Source organism: Mycteria americana, chromosome 3 (assembly GCF_035582795.1).
Source record: "Mycteria americana isolate JAX WOST 10 ecotype Jacksonville Zoo and Gardens chromosome 3, USCA_MyAme_1.0, whole genome shotgun sequence".
Lineage (NCBI taxonomy): Eukaryota > Metazoa > Chordata > Aves > Ciconiiformes > Ciconiidae > Mycteria > Mycteria americana.
In genome coordinates, this window is record NC_134367.1 from 110,888,292 (window position 1) to 110,900,363 (window position 12,072).

Below are 12,072 nucleotides of genomic sequence, written 5' to 3' on the forward strand. Positions count from 1 at the left end.
ACAAAGTATTTTCTTACCTGGCCTCCATTAGCGGCTGTATTGGCCAGGCTTCTATTCCTTCCCAAATGTCCATACCACTCTTCTTGTTAAAGACCAATTAAAAAAGGAGATAAAAAGACAGCCCAGCAACTCAACCACTGGAGATCCCTCATTGATTTCTTTGCTTCTCTTCATTCATTAATGGGTCCATTTTCACTTTTTCTCTTTCGATGTATTAACAGCTGTTCCTATTTCATTTAAAGCCTATTAATAAAGACACCTCTTCATTTCAGTTTTCAGCTCTAACCTTCTTGTGTTTCATGGGAATGAAACAAGGTAATACAGTGGGAAAAGTACACATCTACATACTTTGATGCACTGCCTAATTTCCTTGGAACTGTTAAATAACAGTCTGTTAGCTGCCATGACAGTCTCAGAACCCCACTTTTTTTCCCCAAGCACACGCAGATTATTTCATTGAGTGCCACGTGTGCTTTAGGAATGCAGGGCTGCATCATCACCCACATGCAGGCAAAGACCACCCTCCCTTTATCTTGTCCCCAGGCATCTCAGGGCTTTTTCTGTATTATCCCCAAGGGAACATCCCCAAAACAGGTGGCAGAGCCACTTGGGTCTGTAGAGCACCCACACCAGTGACACTGACCAGAAACACATTCCCTTTCCCCTAGGTCAGGCAGCTTCTCTTTCTCAACAGCTTTTTTGGCAAATGTAGTAGGGAAGGCAGAGCCTGAGATAGAGTGAGTGATTCAAGTCCAGGAGATAGCACCCACAAATACGAATGGGGAGTGTGAGAGAAGGCTGCAGTGTGCCACCACACATTTTTTATCTCATTCTGAGGAGAGATCAGAGAGCGAAGTTTCTAGTCATGCCAGCCTGACTTATCATTGGGGCCAACTTTGACTTCCCAGTTAAGATGAAGGTCAGGGAGATACCTACATAATTGCCAGGGTAAAGAGTAAATTTGAGAAGACGTAGTCTATCTTAGCAAGATGTTAGGCATAAAGGAATCAATTAAATTGTTCTGTTGCTAGTACCTGAGCTGAAAATCTGAACTGTGTCCCGAGTCTGCCCAGTTACGGTCCATGGGAGACTTACCAATCACCAAAATGAGCCCGGCATTAGGCTCGAATTGATTGAATCCCAGAGGAAAATACTGAGAACTGAAAACTGTAGAAGTCCCACAGCAGCAACTTCATTTGAAGGAAATCTGATCTGTACAAGCAGGAAAATAGCCCGCAATAAACTGTTTATAGAGAGAGATTTTTAGAACATTTCCTGTGCCTAGCATACCATTTTCTGCAATAATTGTCATTCTTCTCACTAGCATATGATACTCAGGCAGAGTAAGATGATAGTCCGAAATGGTGAAGAGGGCAGGTTTGAGGACGTAGTTCTCAATCCACGAATGCGTACCTTAATGCGACTATCCACTAGAGTAAAAGAAGAGGCTGAATGAAAAGACGGGTGGCCCATGATTAATTCAGTCCATTTAACATTTTTTTTCCAGTAAGGAATCTGAGCTCAAAAGAAGCATACAGATCAATTTGAAATACTTCTGTGCTGGATTTTATGTTACAGAACACTTGTATGTATTTCAGTACGGTTCCAGTCATCTTCCTCTTCTAACAAAAGGAAGACGGAACCCCGAAGTGAAGCTTTTAAAACTTAAAAGTGAAGGATTAGGGTTCACATATTAGGCAAGTGAATCTAATGGATTGTGAAATAAGAAGAGTGGGGGAAAATGAGGGTACGTCCAAAGCCCAGTTGGGGAAACGCTGGTCTTAGATAGGCTTTGAATTAACACAGCTGTATGAGGCTGAATACGGCATAAAAGTAGCTTTTTTTGTATGAAGTATATTATCTAACTAATCCTTCAGCGATTGTCCTGAAGTTCCTTCCTCAACTCTTCTGTACAGAAAAGATCTTGGTTCCCTTTTCTAGCATCGCACCTGCAATTACACTCTTCGGCGCTACAATTATGGAGGCATTACACTGTGGTTCTGCTCCACAATATCTGTATATTAACATTAATTTGATATAAGCAGAAGAATAACCGCATGACAGAATAATTGCACTCTAATGATTATATAGTTAAAGTACCTGGATTATAAAAATATACATGCATTAAGTATCAAACTAAAGAGATAATAATAAGTCATTAATTCATACAGGCAACTTCCAGAAATATGAATGAGTTATGATTAGCTATCCTAAGGCATAGCACTAATGTAATTACAGTAATTATATTGTATTTATTGAAGGTAAAAAAGGGGAAATTGTTGCATGAACCTTTCTTAAGGCTGTTGTTTTCATTCTGAAATGGAAGAATTTTGTTCAGTTTTTTAGAATGACTTATGCTCTAAGATTTCTTCTCCTCTACTTCTCCCCTTCCCCTCCCCCCCAGAGGAAAGACATCCAGGGTTGTTTTGGGGACGTCAGCCTTCAAGGAGGTAAGGAAGGAAGCCAGGAAGGAAAGGAAGGGAAGGGAAGGAAAGGAAAGAAGGGAAGAAAAGGAAGGATGGAAGGAAAAGGAAGGATGGGAAGGGAGGGATGAGAGAGGGAAGGAAAGGAGGGGAGAAAAACGAACAGCTCCGTCCACCATTGCCTGCACAGACAGCCAGAGAAGAGAGAGAAGAGGCGGGGAACGGGACCCCAGAGCCCCTCACCACACGCGGGTGGCGGCCGGGCTCGGGGGCCGGTGCCCACCCCCGGCCCCGCCGGGCCATGTGGAGGTGCGGCTCCAGCCCTGCCCTTCCCTTCCCAGAGCGCCGGGCCTCCCCGTGGGCCGCAAACGGCCGCTCCCCCGCCCCGTGCCCGGGGACCGTGCATCCCCCGCCCCGTCCCCGGGGCCGGCGCTCCCCCGGCCCGGGCGGCGGGCGGCCGGGGGCCGCCGGGCCTTTTTTTTCTCAATGAACGCGCCCCCCCGCCGCGCGCCCGGTCTCCGCCCGCCCCGCCCCCGGCACATTTGCATAATGACGGCTGCCGGGGACGGCATTGGCTGCTGGCGGGCGGGCTCGGGCGTGATGTCAGCGCTCGCCGGGTAATGCCTGCGTTGTGGCGGGTAGTTGGAGCCGGCAAAGCCCGCGCAGCGGCGGCTCGGGGCGGACCGGCCCGGCGGCGGCCCCGCGCTCCCCGGGCGGCCCGGCCTCCGCAGCGGCCCGGCCTCGCATCGCGCTCCCCGGGCGGAGCAGCCCGGCGCCGCGCTCCTCGGCGCCGCTCCGTGGCCGCCAGCCCCGCGGGCGCAGGACGGGGCGCGGCGCGGCGCCCCGCGGGGCGCTGCCGGCCGCCGCGGGCGGGCGGGTCATGGCGGGGGGCAGGCTGCCCGCCCGCCTCCTGGCCGCCGCCTGCCTCGCCCTGAGCTTGGCCCCGGGGGCGGCGGGGCCGCGGGAGAGCCCCGGCCTCTCGCGGCTGCAGAGGAGGAGCCTGGCGGTGGACTTCGTCGTGCCCTCGCTGTTTCGCACCTACGTGCGGGAGCTGGTGCTGGGCCCGCCGGGGCGCGCCGCGGCGCGGTGCCGCCTGCGGCTGGACTGCGCGCCTCTGCTTCGCGCCGCCCGCGGGGGGCTGCCGCGGGCCGCGCCGCCCGCCCCCCCCGGCGGGCCCTCCGCGGCCGGGCGGCGGCTGCGGCGCGCCAAGCAGCTGGTGCTGGAGGTGGGCGAGGGCAGCCTGCGGGACGGCTGCGCCGGCGAGCCGCCGCCGGGCTCCGGCGGGGCGCAGCTGGAGTTCAACCTCACCGAGCTCTTCGCCTGGTGGCTCCGCGCCGGCGACGGGCGGCTGCGGGTGCGGCTGATGCCCGAGCGCCGCGGCGCCCTCCCGGGCAGCGAGCGCGGGCTGTCGGCGGCCATCCGCGCCGCCCGCCCCCGCCTCCTCTTCCACGTCTCCGCGGCAGGTGAGCCGTGCGTTGCATGCCGCGCACCGCGCCGGGCAGCGCCCCTCGCCCACGCCCGCCGAGCCCCCGCTGCGTGCGCCCCCGCGGAGCCCCCCGCGGGCGCGGAGTGCCGGCGGTGCAGCGTGCCCTCTCCGCCGGGACGCGCGTCCAGCCCCTCCGCGCCGTAGCCCCAGTCGCTGCCAGCCCCGCGGCTGCGGGAAGCGCAGCTCCCCCGAGCAGTCGCGGCTTCCCCGAACAGCTTGTCCTTAAGGGCTGCGCTTTACCGGTGCAAAATGTGTCGAGGGGCTTTTGTGGGGCCAGGAGGACTATTTTGAAAGCGCTGAGGGATTTTTACGAAATGCCGAGAGTTCGTTTGTGCCAGACAGCCGCAAGCGAGACCCAAAGGTTAAAGTGTCATTAGTCGAAGGACGGCAAGATCAGGTTCTTTGAAACTTAAAAAATACCGTCTTAAAAAGGAAAGCTTCCTCAAAGTGCTGCAAGTGATTCCAAGGTTATGTGCAGGCAGACTTCAGGGAACAGCACAAACATTTCCAAAGCTGGGGCTGACCGCCAAATTTGTACATTAATGCTATGGGCTGTTGGTATCAATATTATTACTCTTCTTTAAACATATAAGGTAATGGCTGGCAGACAGACCTGCAAGAAGCAGGTTTTCCGCTGAGTTTCATCTTTCTGGAACTGAGTTAATTTCTATCCCTTTTAAAACTGCAGAGGATCCTTAGCGAACTGCACTGTATCAGCTAGAGTACGACAAGAAGTTGTACATCTGAGGAGGCTCAGGTAGCACTGGTACTTCTGTGAAGAGAGAACCTGGCTTAAAAATTTGGTTCTGGACGGCAGTGATCTGCAGTCAGGGTATGGGGCAGCTGCATTTCCTCACATCAAGGCTCTGCTTTGGGCCAGTGATCAAGAGAGATTTACATTCTGTGTGTGCGTTGTACCTTTAACACAAGCTCTGATTCAGGCTCTCCCACTAAGAGAATATAATACCTAGAGAACTGCAGAGCCAAATAATTTGTCACAGTGAGTTAAGTTAGGAAGCTTTTATGAAGCTGTGTAGAAGTCAATGGTGTGCCCCTGAGTAGCCACCTACTTAATGGACCACAGAATATACCTAAGTAAATTCACAAGAGGTGAGACAAGTCAGTGCTGGGCTTTGAATACAAAGTTGGAGCAACTGATTTTTGATGTTCATCTGAAAAGCTGGGCCAGCAATTTGAATAACTACCCACTGAACCCATCTCATTCCTTGCTGCCTGAAAGGAAAATCAAAGCAGACTGTCGGAGCAGGCTGGGTGTGAGTCAGTCTTACACTTGTGGCTGAAGTGAGATACCTGGGCTAGCTCTTCCTGTGTCAGTTCTGGCAGGGATAACACAGAAGTACTGTCTACCACAAGGTGGCTAGGTGAGGCCAACGCTCCCTACCGTCCAGCAGGTCTTGCCTTGCTACATTGCAGTAAAAAAGAATAACTAATAAAAATTTAAGACTCCAAAACCCACCGTCTCTTTTTTCTGTTTGGGGAATTTATTGTGAGTAGCAGTTATTTTGCTTTACAGATCTCCCTCTTTGGCAGTGAAGATACAGCCTTAGCTTTTAATGCCATCTTGCCTCCAGTGCTTATAGCAATAAGGGAGCTGGAGGGCATGCGTTTGTCATCTTTGAGGATGAAGGTGTGTTTTTCACCTGGGTGAAGTACATGTGAACTAACGGGTGCTCTGATCTTGTGAATCCAATGCAGATGGAGCTTTAACCAAAGTTAGTAAAACCCACAGGTCTCACTATTGAAAAGAAATGCATATTTTTCCAGAGAGATAAGTAGCAGTTAGCTATGCCCCTGTAAAATCATGTTGGAGACAAGGCTTTGCTGTTCTTACTGCAACACAGTTGTGCAAAGTCAATCATAGGGGATGCAGGAAAAGGAGGAGCAGAGGGAAGGAATATGGACCGTGTTTACCTATATCACAGTAATAACTTCTCCTAGCAGCTGTTCATCATCTCCTGTAAAAATTGTAGTCTCTTCTTGAATTCCACACCAAGGTTGCTAACATGTGTAACTTGTGTCACTATAAAACTGCATCTCTGCTTTTTCGGCAACGACACCTTAGTGTAGTTATACTGTTACATGGCTTTGCATTGGATTTGTAACGTGGGTTTGTTTAAAAACATTAAAAATCCATTTTTTCTGCTTTGCGAAGGTGCTGCCTGTGTGAACACCACGTGTCACTGCCATGCTTAAATTTGTGCTGTGTAGCCCTGCCGACAGCAGGATGTGCTGACACAGTGATAACAGCGTGAACAGCATCCACCAGCCCATAAGTGTGCAGATTCTAGCAATTATTAACACCATTGCAGCTAATGTGTACGGGGCTTAACTAAAGCCCTTCCTAAGGCAACTGAGCCTTTCCTTCATTGGGTAAGCTAATTGGAAATGGATTTCAAACAGCACAATCCTCCCATCAACAGTGTAAAGCTGCTTCACTTACGTTGACATACTTAGCTTTTTTTTTTTTGCTTTTTTTTCTCTCCTCTGCTGGAGATGCCCAGGATTGCAGTACTTCCCCCGAAAAGATATAATTACCTTGCTAAATTATTTTCGCCAAATTATCCTCCATGTGAATGGAGAATGAATTATATTTTAGGATGAGAAAAAATTGCAAGGGGCTGAATTCCCGTTGACCTTAAAGGTGACAACAGAGTCCTGTAAATAATGCTTTATTCTATTTAGCTGTTACGCTCTCTGATGCTGGTTCAAAGATGCTTAACTGGAGTGAACCTTTCCCCTTTTTAACAGCGTGTTTGCACAAAGTGTAAAGCAATTCGTCTCAGTGTGTTACTGAACAATTAGTAAAAGATGTACTTACCGGACTGCTGTTGTTGAACAGACAAACCATAAAGTTCACAGGAATTTCTACAGGGCTCTCCTGCAAATACTCTCTATGCCAGATTTCTCTCACACACTCATCCTCACGGGAACAGAGCATCCCACAAGAAAAAGCTTCCATTTAGAGAAGCTGTGGTCCTCAGCCCATCTACCATTTCTGTGTCAGCTTGGCCTTTTCAAAATCAGCTAAGAGAGAGTTTTCCTCTCTTGGAAACACTTTTAGAATTAATATTGGCTTCTTCTCCTTCCTCCAGTGTTTCTCTGGGACAAAAATCAAATTAATTTCAATCATTTCTGTGGAAAAACACACAACAAAAAATGCAGAGGAAGGGAGAGGTGAGCTCAGAAAGGATCGCAGTGCTGCAGATCTCCCATGTTTTAGGCAGGCCTCCCAACTACCACGTTGCTGTTGACTTTGCTGTCATTGTCTTTGGTTTGGACTGGAAATTCCACCCTAACTCCAAGGAAACCTTTCCCAAAAGAGTTTAATCAAAACCAGTACATTGCCATGGGAAACAACAGCTAGCGAACCTTTCTGTCAGAAGAGTCCTGGCCAGTTTCAGTTCTGGTCTTACAGGATTTGCTATCTCATGTCAAAAAACAGTGGGTCTCTGGAGCAGGATACTGTCTGGACAGGTTATCAAGTGTTCTTGAAAAAAATCCTAAATTGTCTCTGTATTGAGACTGTCAATTAAAGAACTGTCTGAGCATCAGCACTGACCGCCCCTTGCATGGCTGATCCTCTGCTGCTGGACTAAAATTACTCCCGGGACTTTTAAGATCAGATAGTGTAGCATGTGTTGTGCAGGGGTCTTGTGGGGGCCTTCTTGGCAAATCCATCCCACAGATAATATGGTGTGGGTAAGCACAGGTTTGGGTTAGTCCAAGGTGAGGGCTCTACACTCGTGTGGGCTCCATAGTGATCCAGAGCCCTTGCATCCTAACCCTGCACTGGCATTTGGATTTTGTCACATTAACATCACAGGTAACCAATCCACTTACTGTAGGGCACCTGAGCCACAAATGTTGCTAAATAGCTTTCTTGTGAGTTTACTCAGGAAGTTTAATAAGCTGAAATGGCCATAAAATAACTTCCCATGAGAACTAATTGCTACTTACATATGCAAAGGTGGGAAGCGTATGTTAAAAAGGGGCATACAGAGATGAAAATGAGTCATTTCTCCCTCTAAAGGTCAATGTACTTTCATTCATGAAATAGATTTAACATTCCGATTATATTTTTTAAATAGCAATGGATAACTTTTCATCCTCTGGCTAGGCGAAATATTACTCCTGCACTGTGGCCTTCATCTAAAATTTTATTAACTTGCCACATGTATTCTCCCTGAAACTGTCTGCATTCACTACATACCAATGCTATTATAATGCTGAGGCAATTAGGCTTTACATCTTTAGGGTACTGCTACCATGCGCCTGAACTCATTTGCAGGAGGAGCCCTTTGCCTAAAGATTAGAAAGAACTTCAGACTAGATGAAAATGTGGTTTTGAAAGTGGACATTTTGTAAATGAAAATCAGAGTTCCAAGGAGAAATTTGGCTGTAGAAAAGTCCGCAGAATTTTTTCCACATATTTTAGAGGTACCAGCATCTAATCAAGCTCTCTTAGTTATATCTTTCCTCCATTATTTTTTGGTTTTGTTTTTCTGCTTTCAAAGAACAAAGTCTGGAGTTGTGCCATACTGAGCAGAAAACTGGTAAAAGACATCAGTCACTTTCCAGTTGCTCTCTGTTTTTCTCTCGTCCTCGACTGTGACATCTGAGATCTGATCTTGCTCTTCTGATAAATCAGTGGCAAAACTTGGTGAATAAGACTGAAGCATTGCAGTAGGGCTTCTGAAAAGTTTTCCTTGTAGCGCAAGTGGTTTTGCTCTTTTCTGCTGGGGTTTTGCGCTTTGCCTCGGCTATCAGGCCAGCTTTGCCAGTCCAAAGCATATGACGGGCGTGAGTTGCACTTGAGTTTACTCTAGACATAAACTAGTGCAAATTGAGGTTTTCCTTTTCTGCCTTTGGGTTGTCATGGGTGCCAGTGGGCTGCATGCTGATTACCAGTTGCTAGATCACAGCGAATCCTAAGTGTGCTTAGGAGCATCTTTCCCAGTCCTTCCTGCCCGAAGTATTAGGTCTGTAGCACCTCCCTCTAGACCTCCAGTCACTGGTGCTCTGCATAAATGTGGATTTACTCAGTCCACAGTGCCTCTTCTTGAACTGTAAATGCCTCTTGAAGAGGCAAGTGATTGCCTAGTGATGGGTCTGCCTGGCTTCGTGGGCAGCATGATCCTTGGTCCTGCTGCTGTCCTGCCTGTTCCTGTCCAAGTCACTTTCCTATGCCATCAGCACCAAGAAAACTCATAGCATGTGACTCTCTTGGCTGATGGTGCCTTGTTCACTATTTCCATGCTGATCACAAAAATTTAGGGCTTTGCAAATTTGTTGCTAATTATTTGGCAGATAGTGTTAGAAATGATGCTCAATCTTTGAGTGGTTCACGGAAAACATGCCGTGATCACTATTCCACATAGTTTTGCTTGGACCAGAGTTAGGCGGTGTTGCTATCGCCAATGGGAGTCAGGATGACACACAATGTGTTATGATTTCTAGGTCTGTTTTCTGCAAATTTTGTTTACTTTTAGGCTCATTGTTCTTATGAATATTCTTATTCATAAACGTGTTCAGTAAAATATCCATAAACAAACACCAGAAGGGGCACAAGTATCAGTTTATTATGTTTAATTTTTTATTTGAATGAACGTTTATGGCACATTTTAAAAAGATGTTTTCTCTAAACTTGCTGTGCTTTTATTTCCCCATCCTTAAAAACAGGGAATAAATACCTACAGCAAAGAAGTGCACTGGGACACTAAGTGCTTTATTATACAAATGCAGAGACATTCTTCAAAATCAAAGGCGGTTTTGCAGTGTCTAATTGAATTGTATCCTGAAGTAATCTGGTCATTTAGTTCACTGCACATCTCACATGAACATTACATGATAGGAAATAAAATCTGTGTTTGTGACAACGTTTGTGAATTAACCAATAAAAGTAGAAAAAGTGAAGGGAGATTGGCAGTATTTAGCACTTACTCACAAAATTCCCAAATAAATGAGCCTCATCATAGTAAAGAAGGTATCACCTTTTCAATATATCGTGCTAATTCATTTGGGGTGATGGTGTTTTGGGAGTCCAAGTTGTGATTTTCTTCCCAAGCGGCAGCAAATTCCGTGCTGTGCCTGGTCATTTCCTGTCTTTAATTCTCATACCAAAGCATCCACTTGGGCTACCCAGAACTCGAGTACTGAGACTAGGAGATCTACTTTATTGGCACAAATGTTTTACCTAACAGCAAACAGCAATTCAGGTTGCCTGCTGTCCAAATCTCTTTCTATCCACTGAGCCACAGCATCTATTTCCTGAGAAGCCACTTCTGAGCTCAACAGGGCTGCCGAGACTGCAGTGCTGAGCTGAGAAAGGTCCTTTATGAAATGTGCCACATTTGTCTTGCTTCTCTAATTCAGAAAAATTTGGTTGGAGAAAAATGTCATGGAAGCATAAATGCAGATTTGATAAGTCTGACCTTTCTTTTCTTGCGAACAATAAATGTCAGAAAGCTTAAAATGACAAGCTGGAATGGCTGGAGGTTATTTATGTGTTTAAATATTTAGGCAAGAAACACATTTTGAGACTAAAGTCTAATTTACATAAGTATTTTGATTTATGACTGAGGCGGCCAAGTAGCTTCATGGTTGTCAGTATCCTGCTTAGCATGGCTACTCAGAAATTCCCTGTGACAGCATAGGTAGGACTTAGATATCTCTACTTTCAGAAGCTATAAACTATGTCAGTTGTAGTGAAGGAGAATCATCTTCAGTTGTTAGTCGTGTAGGATCTATGACACTTGGTTGAAGTGTTCTAGCCATATCCAGTAGAAAGAGCTGGTGGCCGGCTGCAAACAGACTTCAGACAAGTTTCTAACAACAGGTGTTTTAAAGAAAATGGTAAACTATTATTGTACAAAGGTGGAATTGGGCATGGAAAAATAGGTACCAAATGTGAAGTGATCCTTGTTGTTTGAAAACAGCATATCAGTTAATATTTTGCATTTATTTTTCCTCTTGGCAAAGAACTTCAGTAGGTAGCTGCAAGGGTAGCTGCAAGAATCGAGTTCTGCTTTGACTTCCAACTTAATTATCTTGCAGTATTGGGTCTGTCGTCAGTGACTGTGGCACAGAGTGAGCAGGGAGGAGGAGAGACTCACTTGAGGAACTGGGCTCAGAAGAGGGGTTGTGTACACACAGCTCTGCCATTGACATGTCGTGTGACACAAAATACTTCCCTTCGTGGCAGATACTTCCTTTGCAAAGCAAGGGTAGTTTTGACTGCTTTTGAACTCCTTTGGTAGAAGTTGCTATTTTTTGTGGATTACTAGTGCTTTTACTTTCTAAGAACCTCAACAAACACAATAAGGTGCAGTCTGAACTCTCAGATTTCTAAGGGAAAAGCTAAAACAGCCTTTCATTTTGATTTATTCCCATCTCTGCAGTGCTAATTATAGGACTGCTATTTCTTTCACTTCAGTGATAGCAAACTTCTGAAACTTAACAATGGTATCAGTTGTGTTTGATGCTACAAGAGATTGAGTTTCTGGGTTTTTGAAAAATTATGAGCCCTGCCTTTGACTATTAAAACACCACCTGTGTTGAAGCCAAATGGTCAAATTTGGATTTGCTTTGAATACTTTGTGAGGCTTTGGCCAGGGTTACTTGTAACCCCATGAAATGTGAGAGAGCATGGCGTAAGCCATGGTTCCTCTGCCCATGGCCAGCTGGCCAGGGTGCATTTAACAGCTGCAGCTGGGCACCATCTCCATTTGCAGTGAAGAGCTGCAGGTGTTGGCTGCTGTTGGCTAGTGGGGGCTGCTGAGCAAACCGAGCACTGGCTGTCCTGGGAATGGAAAACATTGTGGAGACAGCAGGAGAAGGTTTGTCCTTTATGGTTTCCTACTTAGGGTATCAGAAACGAACACAGAATGGGGGATTTGAGATTGTTTAAAACTTCAGTGGCCTGCCTGTTTCTTCCTGGATTACAGACGGCAAAGTGGAGATACTAGGCAGGAGCCTTTCATCTAGATGGTTCTAGAAATGTGGGGCATCCCCTTTATAACTTGTCTCTAGCAACTCTTCAGTTCAGTTTGCAAATCTCGAAAGTCTTTCAGTGGTAGCCCAATGTTTACATCAAGGCAGAAGACCTTGATGTAAACCTTTACACCTTTCCTGCCCAAACAAGGG

General features: G+C 46.8%; 1 protein-coding gene across 1 annotated transcript in view; it reads left to right on the forward strand.

Annotated features, from left to right (window-relative positions):
- Window positions 1-3,093: 3,093 nt before the first annotated feature.
- Window positions 3,094-12,072, forward strand: part of ALK (ALK receptor tyrosine kinase) — a 316,680-nt gene continuing 307,701 nt past the window's right edge. The window contains exon 1 of the mRNA XM_075496570.1: window positions 3,094-3,886. Coding sequence (XP_075352685.1) covers window positions 3,304-3,886 — 583 coding nt within the window. The 5' untranslated portion in view covers window positions 3,094-3,303. The remainder of the gene's footprint in view (window positions 3,887-12,072) is intronic.